We start from the raw sequence: 25,877 nt of genomic DNA on the forward strand, positions 1-25,877 counted from the left end.
AGCATTCTACCGTAGTGGCGTGCGGTAATGCGCCTTTCATTTTCCGCCGCCCAGCGCCCGTGCGTGCACCGGCGGCGGCGTGCTCGCTCAGGTGCGTGCGTGCGCCGGCGTGCTCGCACGAGGTGCCCGCGCATGCGCATGAGATCCGAGCGGAGCTCAATATATATAAGTCACCGCCCCTTATTCAGTATCTAGAAATAGCTCAATTGGCAAGACTACATGGCTGTGGATCCTATGGCTCGTTTGCTGGCGAGTTCGAATCCCATCGAATATTTTTTTTTTTAACGTGATTTTTTTTTTTAACGTGTATTCTTTCGCCGGTTAAGGTTAGGCATGGTTAAGGTTAAGGTTAAGGTTAGGCATTGTTTCGGAGTTGGTTAAGGTTAGAACGGTTAAGTTTAGGCGCTGTTAAGGAGCTGGTTAAGGTTAGAGTTTGTCAAAGAGAATGGCAATATAATTTCTATGGTTAAGGTTAGGCATGGTTAAGGTTAATGTTAGGCATTGTTTCGGAGTTGGTTAAGGTTAGAACGGTTAAGTTTAGGCGCTATTAAGGAGCTGGTTAAGGTTAGAGTTTGTCAAAGAGAATGGCAATAGACAGCCTATTTCCGCGCGACAGCTCCCAAAGCGGGCCTGAAAAGAAAGGCGCTTTACCGTAGTGGCGTGCGGTGACGAATGCTTCCGCATTTTTGCACTGCTTGCTTATCATTAAGGTAGACGCGGCCCGTTCAGCCGAACGCACAATTGAAGGTGGGCTTCCCACTCTCCAAGACATTTACAACAAGCAGTGCATGGGCAAGGCTAAGAGAATAATCAAAGACTCCAGCCACTCAAACAACTGCCTCTTTGAACTGCTGCGGTCAGGCAAGCGATACCGGAGTCTCATGGCAAGCACAGAGAGACTCAGAAGGAGCTTTTATCCCCAGGCCATCAGGATGCTCAATGAATGAACAATGAACAATAAGCAAACCATCAACACACCCACAGCGCACATACACTCACTTAAATAAACAACACACTGTAGCACCCACTTTAAACACACTTGCACATACACTCACTTAAATAAACAACACACTGTAGCACCCACTTTAAACACACTTTATATTTATATTATTTGTAAGGAAATTGCACATCATTCTCATTCCTTATTGCACCTCACCACTACAAGGTGGCACCACAAGCTAAGCTATACCTCACCATTTTTGTACCAGCTGTACATATTGTATATATAGATACACTGAACAATTTTGTTGTTTACACTTGTTTACGTACTTGACTTCTTGACTTTCTATTTTATACTTATACTTATTTTATACTATCTTGTTAACTATTATCTAGCACACTCTCAGGAGCAACATTCTGTATTCTGTATGACAACTAATAAAGAAACTTGAACATTCACTTATATTGATATGGTAAAATAATCTTTTTATTTTATTATTATAATCTATTCTATTCTATTCAGCATTGGATGAATCATGCAACTGCAAGACACCTGCGACACCTGCCTGAATACGATTGATGACTGACAATAAATGACTGTACCTAAGCTACTGTACGCATATTAAGGGCGCTGGCGGCCATGTTGGATTTCTCAATTTTTAGGCCTTATTTGACATGTTTGAGCTTGGTATACAGCAGATTTGGATTCAGCACCCTTTAATACCCCTAGAAATGTTGTGTACCAAAAATAAACACGAAATGCCTTCAGGGTTATGATTTTCTGAAAATTGACCCTGTCTATAATCCTCCCCGCAGTTATAGCTTGCGACTGAGTCAAGATCTCTATAACACCACAAACATGAACCATGTTTACAATGTCGGCTGGACCCATAGTCCTACTACCCGACGCCAATGTGGATAGGAAACTAGCCAGCTGAGCCATAACACTGGCCGCCGCTAAATACCATCCTGCAGCAGTATAACACTCATCCGTCCATACTGCCACCCTCCGAGCCGATTCGCTGTCAAGCATCGGCCGGGTGGGACGTCGTTTATCCCCGCCGGGGCACAGGAACAAAGCTACCTGGCTACGTAGCCACGGTACACCCGGCCTGCACCCTGTTGTTAGCCCGTTTACCTGTAAAAAAGGTAAATAGGACTCAGCGAAACCCCCCACATTAACAACCGACTGACCTTCATCAATGAAGCTGGTAATCGGAGGGAAAAGCGGCATCCCGCGGCGGGGATTATTAGAACAACGACCCATTTCAGCGTCAACGTTAGCATTAGCAGTAGTAGCAGTAGTAGCATTAGCGTTAGCAGCGTGCTCCAGGATTGCCAGGAAAACGTCCACTGCAGTGGAACGATCACCAAGCGACCCCGGCCCTGGCGCCGAAACATACTCCACAGCATTACCAATACCGACATTGATGCCTAATGACACAGGCCTTACCTTTGAACAAGCCGACTTGATAGCCAAACCTTGTACGCTGCCCCTTGGTCTGCCGCCGTCAGACGAGGAAACATCAGCACAGGCCCAATGTGTCGCTGAAACATGCTTCGAAGATGCCAGGGGCAAGCAAACCTCCGGTAAGCTTTCAACATTACGCAATTTCTCCAATCTTTTCATACCGCTAGTTACATAAGGTGCACTGCATCCGATATGATGGAACGAAAATAGAGGAAGGGTGTATTGGTGACCATGGTTACGGTCTTATAGGCTGCGCCTCCATAGAGGCGGGACCCGGTCAGGTGTGGGTGTACGTGTTTTTTCCGTGATGGAGTACAATAGGTACATGAGATAAGGGGTATCTCGATAGGCTTTAAGAGCGGGACGCGATAAGCCAAGTACGAATATATAACAGACCCAGCATCCTGGAACCTCCCTCCTCTATGACCACTCTCTCAGCAAACCATCACCATCACCCCAGCTTCATCCACCAACCAGCCTCCCTATACTCTTAATTTAATCCCCCTCACTACTACTATTAAGGACCTTTTAAACTGACGTGTAAAATGGACTTCTGCTTCATATCTTACATATCTTGCAATTATATTTGGTTGTTTGTTTGGCATGTATTTTTATTATTTCCCTTACCTCTGTGATGTATGTATTATCTGTGTCAAATAGGGAGGTGTAGTGGTTACGTCATTACTGTTTCCCGTGCAGTCCACCCCTCTTGAAATCACAATGTATTTCCAATGGACACAAATAAAGCAAATAAAGCATTAACATTGGCATGGTGTACCTTTCTGTGTGTATTCATCCACAATCTATAGCTCAACATTATGTTTTCGTTCCCTGAGGAACTACACTTCACTCTGGCGTTGCTCACTGACGTCACCACAGCGTAGACTCCTGGCTGTATTAGGCGACAGCACTGAACGACTGGTAAGTGTAGTTATTTTTTAATGACTAATTAAACAACCTTTTTTTTATCCACTTTTTCTCCTCCTTTTTTCTGTGATTTTTCTCCCATCCCAATTTTCCTCTCGTGCCAATTCTCCCTCCCCTGTCTTGATCGTTGCTCGCATGTGCCCCCCACTGGTCGGTCGTATGGAGGGTAGATAGATACTATCGCATGTCCCCTCCGATACGTGCAGAGTCAGCCCGCCACTTCTTTTCACCTGCCAGCGCGGACTCTCATTGGCGAGGTGTAACGTGTGGGAGGCTCAGACTACCCTCGCCATCTCCTGTCCTTGCTGGCAGGCGCCCTGACCGACCTGTAGGAGTCACTGTTTACACCAATCAGATTACCACCCACCGGCTTCCCTCCCGCTGACTCTGCCAATCGAGCCAGTATGACGGCCGGCCAAGTCGGAGGCAATGCTGACAGCCGGATTCGATACCAGTGTCTCTCGCGTTGGTGACGAGTGCAATGTCCGCTGCACCACCCAGCCGCCTTAAACAACCTTATTTATAACTAACTTTATTTCAACCAAAAATGCTTAAACAATAATGTTAGTGATAGAAGGGAACTCATTTTGTGGAAAAATTGAAAGCTTGCCAATGCTCGCTCACGAGGCAGAATTATTATTACAATAGCCGATAATATATTTTCCCAATGATAAATCCCTATACGGGTGGACCGTGCAGGAAACTAAAGTGATGTCAGACGACACCTTCCCTATAGTCTTATCTGGATGGTACTTATTGGTTATTTATTTATATTTTTTCTATTTTATAAAAATTCTTTGTCCCCTTTCCCCGTTACCCTTCGAGAGGCCCTTTTGTCTCTCGCCAGGCCGTCATTGTAAATAAAGATTGGTTAAATAAATACATGAATCTTATAGGCTACTTTGGTCCTTTGTCCTGCTGACTGGTCACCTGACACTGGATTTTATCTATAGTAAATAGTATCCAATCCCTTCAAAGTGTTACGACTCAGGTAGGTGTGTTGAACCCAAATGCAGTACAGAAGAAAGGTGTGGAGACGGTAGTTGCTCTTCTCACCAAAAACAGTGTTTCCTTTTATTTTTGAAACATCAAGAGCGATACTGGTATTATACAAAAGAAAAGCAAACTAAATAATAATTAAACAATAATCAAAAACACGGCAGCCACATCCTCCAGGCCTGGAACGACACGACTCTCCGTAGACAGCTACTCACGGTAACGTTAGATGAAGAACTGACAAATGAGAGAATAAACACAAGGCCATTATAAAGAGAGTCAAACACACAGCAGGCGTCAATCAGCAATCAGGACAACCTGGAAGAATAGAGAGGGTGAAATACTCCAGGGTGGCGCTAGGAGCTTTTACTCCTAGGAGAGAGTAAAAGACCCAAACGTTACACAAATAAATGTATAAAAGCAAGTTGCGACAAACTACTTGTCACTTTAAATATTTTGACACGCAGACACGAGATCACCAAGACATGAGAGAAAAGAGCTTCACAATTTATTAAAAGAGGGCAAACAAGGCAATTGGCAAACAAACGTCATTTTCAGTTTCACTACAAAACATGAGAAAGAGTCATTCATCCCTTTCTGGATAAAAAACATCGTTCAAACGACAAGGCCTATTATGTTACTCTCTCTGTATCAACCGAGAGAGAATGTCACAATACATTAGTCTACACAGGAAAGAAACTATATGGCAATGTATCAAACACAGGCTGATCTGGTATGATCCAATCTGCACTCAGGGTTTTATGAATCTGGGATTAGGCATAATTAAAACTCAGTATAGAATATTCCTGAGTAGTGACAGGTAGGGCAAGGGAGAGAAAGAGAGAGGGAGAGAGAAAAAGTGAGGGGGGGTGAGAAGGAGAGAGAGTCTTGTTGTGTCCTTGTTCTCTGTTTTTCTACCGTCTTACTACAGGTCAAGTGCTACTGATGTGAGGTTTAGAGTAAAAAAAGAAGAAGAAATTACAACATAACGAAATCTGAATCTAGTTGAACAGCTGTAGTGTATACTGTAGTGTGTAGTGTACATAATAACCATGGTTTTAACACTTTCACTGCCACACTACCAAACGGGTTAACCCTTTCACTGCGACAATACAGAAGGTTAACCCTTTCACTGCCACACGACAAAGAGTTAACCCTTTCACTACCACACGACAGAAGGTTAACCCTTTACAATCACACTACAGACGGTTAACCGTCTGTAGTGTAACCGTCTGTAGTGTGATAGTAAAGGGTTAACCTTCTGTAGTGTGGTAGTAAAGGGTTAACCTTCTGTAGTGTGGTAGTGAAATGGTTAAGTCAGGGATCCTAATGAGAGCCCCCACCCCTTTGTTGTGGGACCCAGGTTGAATAAAACATATTACAAATATATGACTACTATTGTCATGTGGGGGGGACCGACCAGAAGAAGGCCTGTGACCCGTTTTCGGGACCCCGACCCATATACTTCAAGAAACAACCCTAGACTATTAAAGTGATGAAGGGTGGTGTCTAGGGGATGTGATGTTGAATATATTGAAAATGTCACTGATAAGGCAAACGACATGCGAGGTACTACAGTTCAGAAGCTCCGCTGCACCTTGACATGCGAGGTATACAGTTCAGAAGAGTCCGCTGCACCTTGACATACTGCAAGGAAATGCATTTGGAAATACATTCTCAAAATCTCACTCTTCCATTATGCGATGCCGTACCAACAAAACAATATCGAACATGAATTAACGCTTTCTTTTTGTTAAATATTGAATGAGAAACTGTTAAATAAGCTGGTGAAATTACAAACTGGGCTGGCAGACATGATGGGACATGGAAAGCTTTCACACGCACACGCCATACACATCCTGTTAATGATATGGATACTCACAGTATTCAGGTTTTTTAATTGGCTGCATGTAAAGACCTTTAAAATAAGTTTAACCTTCTTAAATTATGATGAGGCCAAATAAAATGTTTGGGATCTATCATTATTAGTCATGATTCTGTCTTAACATTGTTCTTTTCAGCTATATTATTCTTCTTTAGAGATCCATATTAACCGTTGATCCCAAATAAGACCTTAACTGTCATATAATTGAAGGTGTTATCAGTGGTATTCCATTCTTACGCGTCCCAGAACGAGACCGATTCTGTGGGGCTTCGACTATAATCAGCGCAGGCACATAATACGAGATGGTACTGTGGTGTTCTCACGCTACTGTAGAAACGTTAAGTTATTTCCTCTCCACAAACAAGTGGCACTTTTCTACGAACTACTTGCAGAACAAAATGCAACGAGTAAAAATGACGAGAACAGTGTTAGAAATTGACTTGAAGCGAAGAGAACTGTCATCGATTATCCATCTTCTGAGTTAAAAAATAAAATAAAAATGAAAAAGTTTGCCGAACATGTGATAGATACTGTCTGCCCACGGCGTAGGGTTTGCACATTAACATTAATTCAACATTAATTCAGTTATGATAGGAAAGTAAGGGATGACAGAAACAAAACACATTCAGGTGACATCTCACAGGACACCATAGTGCATTCATAGATAGGGGGAACAACATCTCATTAATTTATACAAACAAAAGAGCACAAAACAGAGCAATTGAAAATACAATCCTCTTCATTCTTCACTTCTTAAAAGTACAGTAACTTGAAAAAAAAACATGGTTATACATTTCAATAAAATACATATCTTATAAATGTTTGTGCTAATAGGAAAATATTAATAGAAACGGCATAAAAACAGCGTCATGCATTTCTTCATTTGAAGTGTGGCCAAGAGAAGAAAGAAAACGGCATTTGTGTGGCTTGATTTGGTGGCAAAAAGTCACATCTGGTCGCAAAATAATTTAGATTGAACAGTATCTTGGAAATGTGGACTGCGATGAAACATTTGGATGATGAGGATACAAATAAAAACTAACACTGTTGATTCACAGAAAAAATACCACCAAGGGCAGTGACACCTTTTGAGTCTTTCATTCAACAAAAACAAATATGCACAGAAAGGCATCTGTGTGTCAACATGTACATGCAGGGCTTGACATTAACACCCGCCAAATGGGGGTAGAATTCGGCAGTGGTGTGTAACTCTGTCACTCTTAACAGCCACTTTGGCGCGTAGACCGTGCAGCATCACCGTTTTAGAGTCGTAGTGAAGAGTCTCTTTCTGTCTTTCTGTCTCTCTCTCTCTCTCTCTCGCTCTCTCTCTCTCTCTCTCTCGGAACGCAGTGTGCGCTTACTTGCGTTGCGCGTAATGAGAGTCTCTTTCTTTCTTTCTTTTTCTCTCTCTCTCTCTCTCTCTCTCTCTCTCTCTCTCGGAACGCAGTGCTCGCGCGTAATGAGTCTCTCTCTCTCTCTGTCTCAAGTAGCCAAACTTTACACTATAAAAACAAACTGGATATTTGGATAGTGTGTGTGTGTGTGTGTGTGATTTTTGGCTGGTGAAAATGCTGAGTGGCTAGTGACTTTGGAAAACAACTAGCCACAGTGGCTGGTGAGCCAAAAAGTTAATGTCAAGCACTGACTGACCGGTTCATTGACAGACTGTGCATGTGTGTGCATGTGTGTGTGTGTGTGTGTGTGTGTGTGTGTGTGTGTGTGTGTGTGTGTGTGTGTGTGTGTGTGTGTGTGTGTGTGTGTGTGTGTATGTGTGTGTGTGTTTGATGCTGCATATTTGCAGTATAGTGTAAATACGAACAAACATGGCCTCATCAGACTATCCATGATGAGGTTGGTTGGTACACTCAAGATGGCTACCTGTCCCACCCTTTCAATTCCTGAATCCCATGAATGGATATTGCCAATTGATTAATCAACTGTATCTTTACACTGTCTTGTTGAGTTGTGTTGGCCTGTGTTTCCCCAAAAGCATATTAGTGCTACGTTCATCTTAGTTCTATTGTCAGTCAATGGCCCGAGGTGACTAATAGTGAGTTAATACGATAAAAGTGATTAGCAAATCATGGACAGAGGCGTTTATATAATGGATGGACATTGGTTTGTAAACATTCTCGTCACTCGTCGTTACACATATTACCGGTCCATTTGGATAAGCAGTTTTCTTCCCCCAGAGTCATTATCAGTTGGCAGAGTTGGTGTCGCCTGTTGCCGGGCAGGCTTGGAGTAGACGAAAATGAGGCGACGGATACGACTGACAGCAGCAGTCCATCTCTTGTTTCACAAGTAACGCTAGAGACACACCGGCAATGACGAAAAGCAAGACCAATTTTTTTTTTAAAGGGTGGGGGGTTGCAATTCACTGCTTATGGGGAAGAGTGAGTAGTAGCCACAGCGAGAGTAAAATCCCTGTAAAAAAAGTCACAAGTTGCTGCTGAAAAAGCTTAACTGGTCTTCAACTCTTCCACACCAGCGTGAGAGCAGACGTCACGGGATGTGTGTAGGAGTGATTTATTTCCTTTGCATTTGAACTCCACAGCAGGAACCCCCCCCCCCACTAATAACGCTAAAACGTGCCGTTGACAATGTGTCCCTAAGCGCGCGAGGTACTTCCAGGAGAGCGGGCTTCGTGGGGCCTCAGGAGAGTGGGCCTCGTGGGGCCTCAGGAGAGCGGGCCTCATGGGGCCTCAGGAGAGCGGGTCTCAGGAGAGAGGGCTTCGTGGGGCCTCAGGAGAGCGGGCCTCGTGGGGCCTCAGGAGAGAGGGCCTCGTGGGGCCTCAGGAGAGAGGGCCTCGTGGGGCCTCAGGAGAGCGGGTCTCAGGAGAGAGGGCCTCGTGGGGCCTCAGGAGAGCGGGTCTCAGGAGAGAGGGCCTCGTGGGGCCTCAGGAGAGAGGGCCTCATGGGGCCTCAGGAGAGAGGGCTTCGTGGGGCCTCAGGAGAGAGGATAGAGGGCCTTGTGGGGCCTCAGGAGAGAGGGCCTCGTGGGGCCTCAGGAGAGAGGGCTTCGTGGGGCCTCAGGAGAGCGGGCCTCGTGGGGCCTCAGGAGAGAGGGTCTCAGGAGAGAGGGCCTTGTGGGGCCTCAGGAGAGAGGGTCTCAGGAGAGAGGGCCTCGTGGGGCCTCAGGAGAGCGGGCCTCATGGGGCCTCAGGAGAGAGGGTCTCAGGAGAGAGGGCCTCGTGGGGCCTCAGGAGAGAGGGCCTCGTGGGGCCTCAGGAGAGAGGGCCTCGTGGGGCCTCAGGAGAGCGGGCCTCGTGGGGCCTCAGGAGAGGGCCCTCGTGGGGTCTCTCAGCAGGCTCCCTTGGCTGGGCTTGGCATCTTGCACATCATCAGGATCTGTTTCAAAGCTTTCTGGACGTCCTCGTCCATTTGACCCTGGGGAGAACAGGGTCAAAGCAAACAGGGTCATGACGGGTTTTTCCACGATCGCCAACTGGAGTTGTTAATTACATAGGATTGAGATCTACAGGGCCGGACCTAGCACATTTGGTGCCCTAGACAAACTTCACCCCCCCCAAATAAATGTTATGTTAGATAATTTTTTTAAATGTCAAAATATTGGTTGCAGATATAGAAGGGGGCGCAAAAATGTCTGCCCAGCAAAAAAAATAAACAATATTAACTCATTCACTGCCAACAACGAGTATACTCGTTATTGGCCATCAATCGTTGGACGCCAACAACGAGTATACTCGTTATTTGATCGTTATTTCTTTTATTCGCTATTTCCATTCATTATCCATCCAGGAAGGCTGGTGTTACCATAGGGAATGAGTCTGAGATCGCAAAAGTCCAATACCGCCGCCTGGTGGTATGCGGCCGGTGTTGCACTTCCTTTGAGACTCTGTGTATGGGGCTGTGCGTTGATGAAATGCCTCTGGGCGGACTTTTCTAGTAACCTGAACCAAGGGCTTCACCCGATCGCACCGTTTTCGGGACCCCCGATTCATTATGCTGTGGTGGGTTATGTCGTGGGCCAAATGGACATACGATCTACCAGATGGCAATCAAATAATTGGAATATTCTTTTTGGAATCCCACCGGCCACAGGTAAGAGCAATTTAACGTCAATTTCAGCTTGATTGTGCGTTGTTTTCATAGCCATCGCCCTGATCAGCGTATGTTGTTGTACTAACGAATGCCGTTATTGACAATCAATTAATCAAAAACGACCCCCCCCCCCCCCCCCTTTCATGCATTCATGATGGAACATTATATACCGATCATAAGCATTTGAATTTTTTATTGTAGCGTGTATAGGGACGAAATGCCAATGGATTAAGTATAATATACTCTGTGGGCTATTACTTGCCTCCCAGGAATCACCCTAAACCGCTCTAAAACCATACTTATATTCACCACGGTATAAAAGGGGAATGTATGGATGGAAAGATTTTTTTTTTTACATCTTGAACGATAGATACTCAATGTCAAATGGGCCATAGTATTGCATCCATAGCTATAATATAGAATATAGTTATAGCCCTGCAAACAAGGTGACCGACTCCATTGGTTTAATGCGTGGCAGCACATAGCCATATCCCGTTCCCAGCATGGCAGAGAAAGAGTTAATAATATATATATTTATTTATTTAAATTTTTTTGCTGGATGCAGTTTTTTTCTGCAACCAATATTTTGACATTTAGGCAACCGCCTATGTCGCCTATAGGAAGCTCCGCCCCTGGAGATCTATCACAAACAGACGCTAATGAGTGTCCAGACGTACCTGCACGGCGTAGAGGAGGTGCATCCTGTAAACGGACACAATCTCATGGTGTTGTTTCTTTGACTCCTAGACAGATGAAAACATTGGATGAAGGTTTCTGTAATCTTGCACTGAATATTATCAATGGTATAAAGGACAGTATTACCACCTAACTGCATTTACTATATGACTGACATCCCTTCAGATCCACATAGTGGTAACTGAGGCAAATAGGATACACTAGATTCCCTGCGTAATTTCTAAGCAAACAGCTCTAAGGCATTTTTTAACACCCACTTGTTCTGTGTGGGAGAGTTGATAACACGACTTAGAATAATTGTTGTGTATTTATTTATACTTGAGACCATACAGGCTTTACATAATCACCCATATTTAAACATAATACCTGTGTTAAAGCAAGACTTCTGTGGAGTTTATTTATTTATTCATGCAGAAAAATCAGACTGAGCACACTTGCTCTTTTCCGGTATCACCCTGCTTTACACAAAATTACAAACGTTTAAACCAGTGAACGCATGCACACATACTGGATGGTTGGGGTTATGGGTTATGGGTAAAGGGGAATACCACCCATTTTAATAATTCACATATGTTCTTCTTGGGAGGCACGGTGGTGTAGTGGTTAACACTGTCACCTCACAGCTAGAAGGTCCAGGGTTCAATTCCCCTCTTGAGGACCAGGTTTCCACATTGCCAGGTACCCAGGTGGGGTATATCCCGGGCCTTTCTGTGTGGAGTTTGCATGTTCTCCCTGTGCTCGCAAGGGTTTCCCCTCCTGATAAGATAAACCCAATGGAAAAACATGCACAACAGATCGCTAACGCTGTCGCATTCCCTGACGAAGACGGACAGGAGCACTTGGATTGGTCCCCGGGGCGTGGCCCCACGCAGCAGCCCCTATCTCCTCCCGGCTGCCCTTGGGGGGAAGGACGACGGGATGGGTTAAGCGCAGAGACTCAATTTCATCTGCGACCCAAAGAAATTGCATGTGTGTGCCGCCCATCGCATGTGTGTGTCACTGCATGCTGAATAAAGACTTCTTCTTCTTTATTCTTGTGCCCCAGGACAGTTCAGTTAGTATTTGTGAACCTGCACCACTCTCTCCTAATGCCAGAGAATCAGTGATGTAACTTGAATGTAAAGTCTTGGGCAGCTGTTCCTGTGTGTTCTTACACCCAAATGAGGTTTATATACTAGCATTGTAATAAAGTCTGAACCAGAATTAAAACCTCATTTGAATGTTAGAGCTCACACAAATATTTGATTACCTCATAAACTCAGTTCCAGTTCCATTCACTGTCTATAAGAAGTCTTTAATTGTCATGCAGATTAACACACACATGCGAGATGGGCGACCCACAGGAACGCACGCATGCACTAGAGTCGCCGATGAAATGTCTCTCTGCACTTTTCCCATCCCGTTGTCCTTCCCCCCCAAGGGCAGCCGGGACCAATCCAAGTGCTCCCGTCCGTCTTCGTCGGGGACACGACAGCGTTAGCGATCTGTTCTGCATGTTTTTCCATTGGGTTTATCTTACCCTTGTGAGCACGGGGAGAACATGCAAACTCCACACAGAAAGGCCCGGGAGATACCCCACCTGGGTACCTGATAACGCGGCAACCTGGTTCCCCAAGCGGGAATGGAACCCAGGACCTTCTAGCTGTGAGGCGAGGTGAGGTGTTAACCACTACACCACCGTGCCGTCTATCGAGTAGTCCCATATTTTACACCCCAGTTATGAGGGTTCAGAGAGGGTTCTCTCTCAGATTCTTAGCGTTAGGAGAAAGCAGTGCATGTTCACAAATACTGAACTGTCCTGGGGCACAGGAAGAACAAACAGTGTGTGAATTCTTTAAGTGTTCTGTTCAAGGACACCACAATGAATGCTGTTGAAGAAGATTTTCCAGGGATTCAAACCCACAAATTTCCTGTCACAAAAGAAGCAGCTTCTCTAACAATTAGGGCTACCGCCACGTCAGGTCTGAGGTGAGGAGAGTGGTCTTACTGCTAGTTGGTACTGTAGCTGTTTGATTTGCTGCTGCATCGTTTCGAGCTGTTGGTTCTGCTGTTGTTGCCTTTTGGGGAGGGAGCTCGAAGTGCAGGACAGCTGCGATAGGCTGTTTAAGGCATCCTTTAACTTTCCAACCTCCCGTGATAGGTCGTCAATCTGCAAGGGATGAAAATAAAAGTGAAACATTCAAATAGAAACTTCATATCTATATCACCTTTCAGTATACAGATGCAGGGCACCGTGCTAAACAGGATAATTACACGAAGGAAACGATGACACACAGAAGCATGAGGGCAGATTCCCAGAACAGTAGTCAAAGTGCCATGCCTGTGAACCGCCACTAGGGGACAGTGTGGCTAACTGTGAGTGACATTGTGGCTAGACAAGGTGCATTGCATCTAAACAAGCACCAAATTTGTGATACGCTGTAACCAATTTGGCTGCCCCATTTCTACTATGTGCTTCAACCTGTATCCAGTACTGTATCCATTATCGTTATGCAAGTACCTTGTGGCAAAGACCAGTGTTGTAGACTGCATGTGTACAACGTCTTGTGTCAGTCTGATGTGAAGTGTACATTGTTGTATTGTATTATGAATTGATTAGGAGTATGTATTTTTGTATTGTATTATGAATTTGATAAGGAGTATTAATTGTTGTTTTCATTGTCTGTATGCCATGTGAATGTTGTGAGTGTATAAAGTCTGTAACTGTATTTTACGTGTTATGGACCCCAGGAAGAATAGCCACAGCACTGCTGTGGCTAATGGGGATCCAAATAAACTTAAACATTTGTTGTGAGGCATTAGCACACCAATATCTCACATTGTGGCAAATCGCATGCCTCTATCATGTACTATTATCATGGCATTGGCAAACTATCTTTTTGGGACCGACAAACTTATACTTGGTCGCAGCTAAAAGTACGAAGGGGAAGATACTTCCTCCTCTCTTTAGGAGAGATAACTAAACATCCACCAAGATGCACCACCCACCCTCTTATTCTTCTCCCTCTCCGAGCTGACGTGGTTCTCCACCAGCTGTTTGAGTTGGCACACGCCGTCCTGGGCCTCCGCCAGCCTGGAGGTCAGCGTCTGGTTCTCCTTCTCCCGGGACATCACCAGCTCCTGGAGCGCCTCCCGCTCCGCACGGCTCTCCCGCGCCTGAGGGACCGGGGGAGGGACAGAGAGACGGGAGAGGGAGGGATAGAGGGGTGGAGGACAGAAAGACGGATAGAGGTGAGCGTCAACAGTTCTCTCACCCCGTCCCTCCTCCTCCTCTCCTGTTTTCTTAATCCCCCTTCTTTTTTCATCACAACACGCGCACAGAGACTTGTTTTAACACCCCAATGTGACAGCTGTGGCCTCTCCTCCATTTTAACCTCCTCGGCGTTCACACAATGCCTTTTTCTGACACGCCCTATGGATCAGCGCACTCTGGTGCTTTTGGACGAGCGGCTCGGCCCGCGATGAATGCTTGGCTCAAAGGGGAAAGCACAATCAACGATGGATGAACTTCAACGTTGGACTCAAGCCTACTGTCTCTCCTGCTCTCTCCACGTTCCCCACTTGGAGGAACCACTTGCCTTTGCGACGCGCCTTGCTTCTTTTGCGTGCTAAGCTAGATGCACCGTGTGAACGCAGCCTTAGGTCGCCCACCTTGCCTCATACTCCCTCTCTCCTCCTCACCTCATCACCTTTCCTCCTCACTCTCTCTCTCCTCCTCACCTCATCGCCCGATCTCTCCCAGTCTTTCTGCCAGAAGTGCTGCATCAAGTGAATTCCCTTTTTGCCATCTCCTTTCCACAATACTCTATCACCTTCCCTCTCCTGTCCTCCCTCCTCTCCTATTCTCTCTCTCTCCTGTCCTCTCCTTCCTCCTCTCCTATTCTCTCTCTCCTGTCCACTCCCTCTTTTCCACATCCTCTTCTCCACAACCTTTTTTCTCACCTCATCTCTGCTCTCCTTTCCTCCTCTCTTAATTCCCTCCCTCTCTCTCTCTCTCTCTCTCTCTCTCTCTCTCTCTCTCTCTCTCTCTCTCTCTCTCTCTCTCTCTCTCTCTCTCTCTCTCTCTCTCTCTCTCTCTCTCTCTCTCTCTCTCTCTCTCTCTCACCTCCTGCCATGCGGCAGCAGCTTCCAGAGCCAGCTCGTCCTGCTTCCTGAGGGCCCCCTGAAGGAGCTGCGTCAGGTGGTTCACCTCTCCCTCCAGGCCCTCTCGCATGGACTCGTGCTCCAGACGGGACACAGAATCATCTGGGGTGACGTCCTTCTCCACTGTGAGTCTTTGGGGTTGAATATGGAGAAAAAAGCATTGTATCATATTATCTGTCTCCTATAAAGCTCAAACTATGAGCTACTTTAACACTGGAGGGTGGTATGCAGGTAAACTGCTGTCTTTAGGGGAAAATACAGCACTGATACTGGAATCTGTGAATATATATAATAGTGAAAATATAATTATTAGACAACTACCCCCAGGACAGTCCTCAGCCCCTTTTCAGGCGTCTCAACTTGTTACAATTTAGAAATGCTGAATTGAGATAAATACTGTACTCCCCCTGCTGTATACTTTCAGTAGACCAACATTTCTTGAACTGTAAGCTGGGACCCAAAATGGACAGCTTTCCTTTGGGTCCCCATGACAGTCCTAATATGATCCTTTGACATTTTTGGAATGACCAAGCCTGTATCTGTCCCCTCCGTGTGTTTCTCACCCTTCAAGCACCCAGCATCCCTTCCACATCTCCACTGGAATGTCCCCACCCACCTGTTCTGCAGAGCGTCCACCTGCATGGTCCTCTGGGACAGCTGCTGCTTCAGGGCCTCCGATTGGCTCTCCAGCTCCGTGATGGCGCTGCCCAGCGACGAGACCACCTGCGTGTGGTCGGCCAGGGCGATGGACCCCTGGGCCTGCGCCTCCGCCTCCTCCCTCAGCAGAGCCGTCTCTTGCCGGGAGGCGGTGTGCTTCTTCTCGCTCTCGGCCAGCGACGCCTGCAGCTCCTCCACTCGGCTCCTCGCCGCCTGCAGCTCCTCCACTCGGCTCCTCGCCGCCTGCTGCTGCTGCTGCTCGGCGGACGGAGAGGAGGCGGCGGAGCAGCAGGAGGCCGCCTCGCTCCCGCTGTAGGCCTCCACCAGCTGCTTCTGCGTGGCTCCGAGCCGGCTCTTGGTGTCGCTGTAGGAGTGGGAGAGCTCCAGCAGACGCCGCTGCAGCCCGGCGATCACCTCGTTCAGCTCCGCCTTCATCTCCTGGAAGTCTCTGGCCGCCGCCTCCACCGGCACCGTTCCCCTCAGAGCCTCCTGGAGACCACATGGGTGAGGACGTCGATGAATGGGTTAACAAATTAATGAATGAGCAAGGTTTTGTTTTTGTTATTATTTCAACCATTAAAATACTTGATGTTGTACAGTAGAATGAATACATGCGTGTAAGAATGATTCAATAATATATATTAATTAGTGCCGTCAATAGATAAAAAAAAATGTAAACTAATTAATCTCACAATTTTCTGTAATTAATCTAGATTAATCTAGATTAAAAATAGCATTTTTCTACTTAAGACCGAAGCTTGTAACAGATATTTACTTGAGTAAAATCATGGAATTAATGTAAAATCAACACAAAGAAAGTATATTTCGATTCAAAGACTATTTTAATAGCTTTCTTTGAATACAGTTCCTCTCCTGTGAAATACAAATGTTCAACAAAACCATCAACATTGACTCAGCTAGACCTCTTTCTTATATCCGCGGCGCTAAGATTGAAGATTTTTCACTCCATAGATTAATCTTGATTAATTTATTTTAATGCTTTAAATAATTTAAATTAATCTCCAAAGTTAAAGCTTTAATTTTGACAGCCCTAATATTAATGTATGTAGGTACATAATACATACCATACATAAATAAATAAAGTAATGAATGACTATAACATTTTCTCTCTTATGGTATTTTCTATACCATTTTAGAGATGTCCTGATATATGTCAGGAAGTAAGGACAGAGAAGGGAGGCCTGTATTTAATAGATGTATGTCAGGAAGTAAGGACAGAGAAGGGAGGCCTGTATTTAATAGATGTATGTCAGGAAGTAAGGAAGGAGAAGGGAAGCCTGTATTTAATAGATGTATGTCAGGAAGTAAGGAAGGAGAAGGGAAGCCTGTATTTAATAGATGTATGTCAGGAAGTAAGGACAGAGAAGGGAGGCCTGTATTTATTAGATGTATGTCAGGAAGTAAGGAAGGAGAAGGGAGGCCTGTATTTAAGCCTGTATTTACCTGGAGCATCTTGATCTCCTCCTGTGCCTCCTTGTAAATCGCCTCATGCCTCCTCTCCAGCTCTTTTCCTTTACCACTCCCTCTCTCCTCCTCCGCCCTCCTCAGCACCTCCTCCAGCTGTCTGGTTCGCTGAGCTGCCTTCTCCTGTTCAGATCCCGATTGGACGAGCTGGACCTTCAGCTGTTTCACTTCCTGTTCCAGAGAGGACCTCCGCCTCTGGTCCTCCTGCTTTGCGGCCGCGTCGCCTCCTCCTCCTCTCTCAAACTGTGACCTCAGCCCCTGTACCTCCTCCGCGGCTTGGTGGTACCTCTCCTGAGTCTCGGTCAGCTTGGCCTGGAGCTCTGCTAGACTCTCCAGCAACTCCTCCTCCCTCCCCCTCTCCTCCTCCTCTCTCTCCCTCCCTCTCACCTCCTCCTCTCTCTCTCTCGCTCTCTCAGAGGGCATGCCGGGTTTCAGCCTGGCCTGCAGGGAGCGGTTCTCCTTTCGGCTCTCCAGCAGTTTAGACTGAACACCCTCCAGGGCCAGTCTCAGTAGCCCGATCTCGTCTTCGCTCGCTCCTTCGCTCTCACCCTCCTCGACGCTCCCCTCCTGTCCGAGGGAGAAGCTCCCCGGGACCTCGGCCCCCTCCCCCTCCCGCGGCCCCATAGGAGAAGCCTCAAAATCGTCCTGGGTGGAGTGGAAGGAGGAGTTGGAGGCCATACTGTCGGGACGGCTGGTCTCCCTCAGGTCCTCGCCTCCTTGGGGGGATGGGCGCTTCTACAGTTGGAGAAGGGAAGGAAAAGAGAGGGAGAGAGGGGGGGGGGGGGGCATGATAAGGAGAGAGAATGGAAAACAATCAACAACAATCAATATTGCATACAGTGATTCGTTTGCGGTCGTAGCAAAAGGTCACAAGCCAGTGCCTTGGTGTGTACTAGTAGAACAGGTTGCTATAATATTATTGCTGTAGCTTGGGCTTTTTGTAAGTTTGTCTATGCTATCTTTTCAATACACTTACCCTGTATGTTTGTATGTTACTTTGTACTAGGGATGGACCTCTACAGATACTGCACATGGATATTGGGCCAATACCAGGCTAAAGGGATCAGAGCATTTCCCAGATACTAACATCGGATACCAAGAGTCATGTGGGAAATAAAGGGAGAAGTGACACAAGCTCCAACCAACCCACATCAAAAGGAAACGTAGGCCTGTCCGGTGCTCAAGAGTAGGACGGTCTTGAATCAGGGAGAGACCTCAGGGATTTTGGTCCAAAGTAGATCAGTGGAGCACATGGATTTAAGGCAATAAACATTATTTTAACCTCTTGAGCGCTAGCCCTATTTTCTGAAAATCCGCCTAAATATACATACCTACGTAAATGGAAGATTGCTCCACTTCTACAAGGTCCATTTGCATGTTCTTGGTATCTAGGGACATCTATGGATTTCAGGGAATGTATTCCCAGTAGGGGTGTAAAGGTACATGTATCCATACCGAACCGAACCGTTTCAGTGTGTACCGTACCGTACCAAACGGCTGTGTAGTGTACCGAACGAATACAACTTTAAGTTAATCACTAACGACCGCCCACCGGGGCTGTTTTTTTTCACAATCTAATATAATTATTATTGAATTTTTTTACAAGTCGATTATTCATTTCAATATAGAATATTCGTTGACAGCCCTACAAGTACAATTAGTTACTGCACACTACATCTCCCCTGAGTGGAACATGGAAAGCCAAACTTTCCCCCACTGTACAGAAAACCCGTACCGAACCTTGACTTCAAAACCGAGGTACGTACCGTACCGTGGTTTTTGTGTACCGTTACACCCCTAATTCCCAGTGTCATAAATATTGTGTCTGTTACTAGGCTTGAGTAAATTGTAATGAACCAAAGGAGAATATATATATATATATAATAAAAAAAATAGTTAATCTTTGACCTTCTTGAGATCACATGTACAAAAAATCTAAGAAAATGAATAAAGGGAAGATGATTAAGCTAACGTTTCGAGGCAGGGTGTGTCTCGATCAGAGTCATAGTTGTTTGACTGTGATGAAGATGCACCCTGTGTTGAAACGTTAGCTTAAAATAACGTTTATTGCCTTAAATCCGTGTGCTCCAGTGTTCTACCTTGGACAAAATCGCTGAAGTTTCCCTGAGGCATGTACAATATAACATGTCAGAAATCAAGGCAAAGTGGCTTGATTTCCTACATTCTTAGCAGATGCTAAGACGCTAGACGCATGTTAGAACTCTGAGAGAAATAGATTACAGTATATCATTCTCAATCATTGCTTTGTCCAATGACCCCAAACTGATCGTCTCTAAACTGATCTGTGAAAGCGTTGGCTCAGACTCAGTATCAGCAGACAGACGCTGAACGATTAGGATTCAGAATCGGTATCGCCAATGAAAAGGGTGAGTCCCTGTTAATGTACTAGTTAGTGCCCTTACCTTGAGTATGGCAGCTAGTTGATGGTTCTCCAGAGAGAGTGCAGTAATCTTGGTTTGTAGAGCTGACACCAGAGCTGAGGCTGCTATACCGCAGTGCTCAGCCTACATACAGACACACAGACACATCTTTGAATGATTTAGGCCAGTGGTTCTCAACGTGGGGTCCGGGGACCCCCCAAGGGGTCCTTGAGGAGGTTCCAGGGGGTCCCCAGAACAGGGAACAATTTTATTTGACTATTTAATTCACTAGAAGTTATACCCAATGAGAGAGTACACTGTATATAAGAGTGACTATTTTGACTCACTTTCACAATTGATATCTCTTCAGCTACAGCTGTGGAATTCTGGACATGATTGTATCAAACAACTAAATTCTTCTCAGACGGGGAAGTAAAGAGATTCCCTGAGAATAAAGTCTTATAAAACGGGGGATTTCGGTCTAATGTGTATCAACTGAGGGGTTCATCAACATGAAAAAAGGTTGACGACCACTGATCTAGGCTATTTATGTCCACATACAAACAGATAAGGGGATAAACATCACAAGACATATGCTTCAATTCCCAATTGGAAGAGAGAGAGGAGGGGAGGAGAGAGATAAAAGAGAGAGAGAGAGAGAGAGAGAGAGAGAGAGAGAGAGAGAGAGAGAGAGAGAGAGAGAGAGAGAGAGAGAGAGAGAGAGAGAGAGAGAGAGAGAGAGAGAGAGAGAGGCAGACAAGCAATGATCAGGACCACTAGGTGGAAAAACAGAGCAAGTTGTGACACGTCGTGGGCTTACGTTAGCCCTCCTTCAAGAATGCCTAAGGTGAGTAGGTTCAGGCCTATACAGCCGTCTGGTGTCGTCAGAGCTTTAGTAAAACAAAAGCAAAACTGATCTCAGTGCTGGTGGTGCATTTAAACATAGCTTCTGGTGAACATTCATTGATATTTGTAGTCAAGTTGTAGTCAGGTTGTAGTCAAGTTTTAGTCAGGTTGCAAGCGAGTGTGCTGTGCTCTTCTGTTATTCTACAAATAAAATGTGTCTTTGTCTCAGTCACAACCCCATAGTCTTCTAACTGTACAATCTTGTTCTATTGTATTTCATTCTAAATAATGTAACCTTACCTAAACATGTCAAACCAAACTAGAATACTGTCCCCCAATCTGAATGAGACGTCCAAATGAGAGTAATAATCAGCAGCATGTAGGTCAGTTGTTCATTCACCTGAGGGTCCTGGTCGGGACCCGCCACCGTCTGCTCCACGATCTGCTTCAGGTCCTCCACCGTCTCCAGCAACATGCTCTTCTCCTCCTGCAGCTTCTCCACCTCCTCCCTCAGCACTGCTCCTCTCACCTCCTCCTCCTGGGAGAGAGGGGGGAGTGGGAGAGGAAGGGGAGGAGAGAGAGGGAGAGAGAGAGAGAGGGGGGAGTGGGAGAGGAAGGGGAGGAGAGAGAGGGAGAGAGAGAGAGGGGGGAGTGGGAGAGGAAGGGGAGGAGAGAGAGAGAGAGAGAGAGAGGGGGGGGAGTGGGAGAGGAAGGGGAGGAGAGAGGAAAACGGGGGATGGGGTGGGGGGAGGGAAGAGCGACAGAGGGAGAGGGAGAAATGGGAGATGGGATATGGGTTAAAAGGAAGGAGAGATAGTTGAGGAAGACAACATATAAAAAGCATATACTGTAGAAATGAAAAACAAACTGAAAGAAAGAAGCTGCGTTGATGATTAGCCAGTCTCACAACAAACCAGTCTCACTATTCTGCATCGAACATTGTACATATGTCTATACTGAACACTGTGACCTCATTTTTTTTACTTCTAATTTACATGCTATACTATGTTATTTTATTTCATACTTATCTTGTCTTGCACAGTCTCTGGAGCGTAACAGTAAGAAGCATTTTGTATAAAAGTATTCTGTACTTCTGTATGACAACTATTAAAGAAACTTGAAACTTGAACTTGAACTCACAACAAACCAGTCTCACTACAAACCAGTCTCACTACAAACCAGTCTCACAACAAACCAGTCTCACTACAAACCAGTCTCACAACAAACCAGTCTCACAACAAACCAGCCTCACAACAAACCAGTCTCACTACAAACCAGTCTCACTACAAACCAGTCTCACAACAAACCAGTCTCACTACAAACCAGTCTCACAACAAACCAGTCTCACTACAAACCAGTCTCACAACAAACCAGTCTCACTACAAACCAGTCTCACAACAAACCAGTCTCACAACAAACCAGCCTCACAACAAACCAGTCTCACAACAAACCAGTCTCACAACAAACCAGCCTCACAACAAACCAGTCTCACTACAAACCAGTCTCATTACAAACAAGTCTCACAACAAACCAGTCTCACTACAAACCAGTCTCACAACAAACCAGTCTCACTACAAACCAGTCTCACTACAAACCAGTCTCACAACAAACCAGTCTCACTACAAACCAGTCTCACAACAAACCAGTCTCACTACAAACCAGTCTCACAACAAACCAGTCTCACTACAAACCAGTCTCACAACAAACCAGTCTCACTACAAACACAAAGGCCACAACCACTGCAATTCACGACAGACGTGGTGGAAACGTTGACACTTTTGGAGCATAATAAATAAATTAATGAATGAATGAATCATTGCATTTATATAGCATTTTTCTAGACACACAACGCTTTTGAGGCTCGTAGGGGGAAGTGTGTGCCGTGTATCCGGTTAATAGGAGTCTGTCTTCTGCTTACCTTGTAGTTGAATCTCCTGGGGGTGTCACTGTTGCTGGACACAGGGGTCTCATTGGGAGTGACGTACGGAGGAGAGACCAAGCCAGAGCTCTAGAAGAGGAGAATGAGGAAAATATTTTAATAGTCTGAAATTTTTTATGTTTGTTACTTTTCTTCACTATATGCTGGGATATTGTATTCAGTTTGCATTAAAATGGCTTGTCAACATCACCAACATCTCTCTCAGTTTTTATTATTTTAATAAAAAAAATTAATTCTACACTGTTTTCCAGTTCTACAGCTTTTTTTTGCTTTTTTTTATAATGTTGGGTGAAAGAATCTGCAGTATAATAAATAATAACAACAATAAAATAATACCATAGTAGAATAATACAAACTCTAAATTACTCTTTAGACTTTATTGTTTTTTTTTTATTTGCTACTGAGAATATGAGAATATGAAGGTATACCGCCTTGGATCCTTGCAATATATAGATTTTTACTGTTGTCCACGATATTTACAAAAACATATATAATATAAACATATATAAATATAACTTAACTTTATATTTTTAAGTTCATCCCAAAAAAACAATTCTTTGCAAAAGCGTTAAAAAAAAGTTAAAGAAAGATATTTTGAATGAAATAGCACCATGGCAATATTATATTACAGCATAAAGACTAAAGGTCTTTGTCATTTGTACTGGAAAATTAAATACTGTCAAATGCCATTTGACCATCAAACCATTAGACCGTCAAAACCATTTGACCATCAAAAACATGAAAAATATCATGATATGATGCTTGGCCCATATCGCCCAGCCCTACACTCTGAGATGAGAAACGATAAACATTGATCAAACATAAACAATATGCATGGATTTACATCTGGTTAATGTAGACAGTGAGATGAGCCTGGTGGAATATATGAGTGACAGATACAGTACAGAGAGGTCTTCCCATACAAACAGACTGACTGAAAGACAGGAAAACACACATAAATATACAAATAAATATGGGATTGAGTAATGCATGCATGTGCACACACATTTTAGATTAGATTAGATTAGATTCACTTTATTGTCATTACACAGTACAAGACAGTGCAACGAGATTGTGTACGTCTAACCAGGATGTGACAATCAACAATATAAATGCAATATAAAACACATATAAATAAAACTGTACAGTAAAGTGCAATGGTTAGCACAATGTGAAATGGTGAGAATACAACATATAATTAAAAATAATCATTAAAATAAAGTCTACATAAGCTATGGCTATATACGCACATACACACACACACACTTGATGTTCATAGTGTTATATTAAGTTGCATAATATTCACTTTAAAGGCACAATGGTAAGCATTTGACTAAATAAACTATGTATAGACTCATACAAACATAATTCTCTCATTCATCACTTGTGACCGACTCGAAGTCTTTATCCCTCTGCCTGGATTCTCTTATTTTACTGTGCTCGGGACGTTTCTGGGTGTCAGCCTTTGGGCAGCGAATGTGTGTTATGTGCGTGTTATGTGCATGTTATTAGCATGTTATGTGCGTGTTATTTGCATGTTATGTGCATGTTGCATGTATCCCCTCCCTACTTGCCATTTCCCCACGTGGAATGCACCTGATTGGACAAACGCACTGCTAGTGGGCAGTCCATGGTTCTCTGCTCAGTTTGTACGCTTGTCAACTTTCTCTTGCTCTACCTAAAGTTGAACCTAAAATATGTTTCTGACAACATTTAAGTTTAGTTTAAGTTTGGTTTAGTGCAAGCCAGGGTCATATTTGGCAGCCTATTTGATGATGATGGTTAGTCAAACAAAACAGTACCATGGACATACGGTAAAGCGAGGAAGGCAGAGACAAGCATAAAGACAGACAGACAGGCAGACAGGCAGACAGGCAGACAGGCAGACAGACAGACAGACAGACAGGCAGACAGGCAGACAGACAGACAGACAGACAGACAGACAGACAGACAGACAGACAGACAGACAGACAGACAGACAGACAGACAGACAGACAGACAGACAGACAGACAGACAGACAGACAGACAGACAGACAGACAGACAGACAGACAGACAGACAGACAGACAGACAGACAGACAGACAGACAGACAGACAGACAGACAGACAGACAGACAGACAGACAGACAGACAGACAGACAGACAGACAGACAGACAGACAGACAGACAGACAGACAGACAGACAGACAGACAGACAGACAGACAGACAGACAGACAGACAGACAGACAGACAGACAGACAGACAGACAGACAGACAGACAGACAGACAGACAGACAGACAGACAGACAGACAGACAGACAGACAGACAGACAGACAGACAGACAGACAGACAGACAGACAGACAGACAGACAGACAGACAGACAGACAGACAGACAGACAGACAGACAGACAGACAGACAGACAGACAGACAGACAGACAGACAGACAGACAGACAGACAGACAGACAGACAGACAGACAGACAGACAGACAGACAGACAGACAGACAGACAGACAGACAGACAGACAGACAGACAGACAGACAGACAGACAGACAGACAGACAGACAGACAGACAGACAGACAGACAGACAGACAGACAGACAGACAGACAGACAGACAGACAGACAGACAGACAGACAGACAGACAGACAGACCATTTACCTGCAGTGGGCTAATAGGAGGTGGAGGTGCTTTTCGTTTTTTGGGAGTTATGATCCGTTCATCACTTAGCTTAGCTACTTGATCATGCTGAGGAGCCAGTGAGGAATACAGAGAGAAAGAGAGAGAGAGGGGGGGGTACAGAAGAATCCAAAAGAGAAAAGCAAAGAAAGACCGGTGGGTTTTAGTTTGGGTTAGTGAAAGAGAAGATAAGTCATTCATTTTCAGAGCTGAGATCAGTGTTTTCCTACAGAGGCAACTGATCATAGATGGGTATAATGTTACTGAGCAGAAATGAGATCAGTGTTTTCCTATAGAAGCAACTGATCATAGATGGGTATAATGTTACTGTGCAGAGCTGAGATCAGTGTTTTCCTATAGAAGCAACTGATCATAGATGGATATAATGTTACTGAGCAGAGCTGAGATCAGTGTTTTCCTATGAAAGCAACTGATCATAGATGGGTATAATGTTAATGTGCAGATCTGAGATCAGTGTTTTCCTATGAAAGCAACTGATCATAGATGGGTATAATGTTACTGAGCAGAGCTGAGATCAGTGTTTTTCTATAGAAGCAACTGATCATACATTAGATGGGTATAATGTTACTGGGCAGAGCTGAAATCAGTGTTTTCCTATGAAAGCAACTGATCATAGATGGGCATAATGTTACTGTGCAGAGTAACTATCTATGTATCTCCTAGATGAGTGGTTTTCAAACTTGACTCGCAGGATAAATATGCATTTATTTTGTTAGTGAAAATAATATAGCATAATTTGTACGGTACATTCTGTTCACAAAATGC

At 44.8% G+C, this 25,877-nt stretch overlaps 1 protein-coding gene across 2 annotated transcripts in view; it reads right to left on the reverse strand.

Moving 5' to 3' along the window:
- Nucleotides 1–5,286: 5,286 nt before the first annotated feature.
- The window catches only part of rai14 (retinoic acid induced 14), a 110,897-nt gene continuing 90,306 nt past the window's right edge, over nucleotides 5,287–25,877 (reverse strand). The window contains exons 11-22 of one of the 2 annotated variants that reach the window (XM_084325198.1): nucleotides 25,074–25,160; nucleotides 22,410–22,499; nucleotides 20,892–21,029; nucleotides 19,688–19,789; nucleotides 17,244–17,999; nucleotides 15,739–16,268; nucleotides 15,085–15,253; nucleotides 13,968–14,135; nucleotides 12,967–13,128; nucleotides 10,961–11,026; nucleotides 9,485–9,608; nucleotides 5,287–9,132 (exon numbers count right to left, since the gene is read on the reverse strand). In XM_084325198.1, coding sequence (XP_084181324.1) covers nucleotides 9,522–9,608; nucleotides 10,961–11,026; nucleotides 12,967–13,128; nucleotides 13,968–14,135; nucleotides 15,085–15,253; nucleotides 15,739–16,268; nucleotides 17,244–17,999; nucleotides 19,688–19,789; nucleotides 20,892–21,029; nucleotides 22,410–22,499; nucleotides 25,074–25,160 — 2,355 coding nt within the window. In that variant the 3' untranslated portion in view covers nucleotides 5,287–9,132; nucleotides 9,485–9,521. The other variant, XM_084325199.1, reaches the window with a different exon arrangement.

Source organism: Notolepis coatsorum (genome assembly GCF_963971535.1).
Source record: "Notolepis coatsorum genome assembly, chromosome: 11".
Classification (NCBI taxonomy): domain Eukaryota; kingdom Metazoa; phylum Chordata; class Actinopteri; order Aulopiformes; family Paralepididae; genus Notolepis; species Notolepis coatsorum.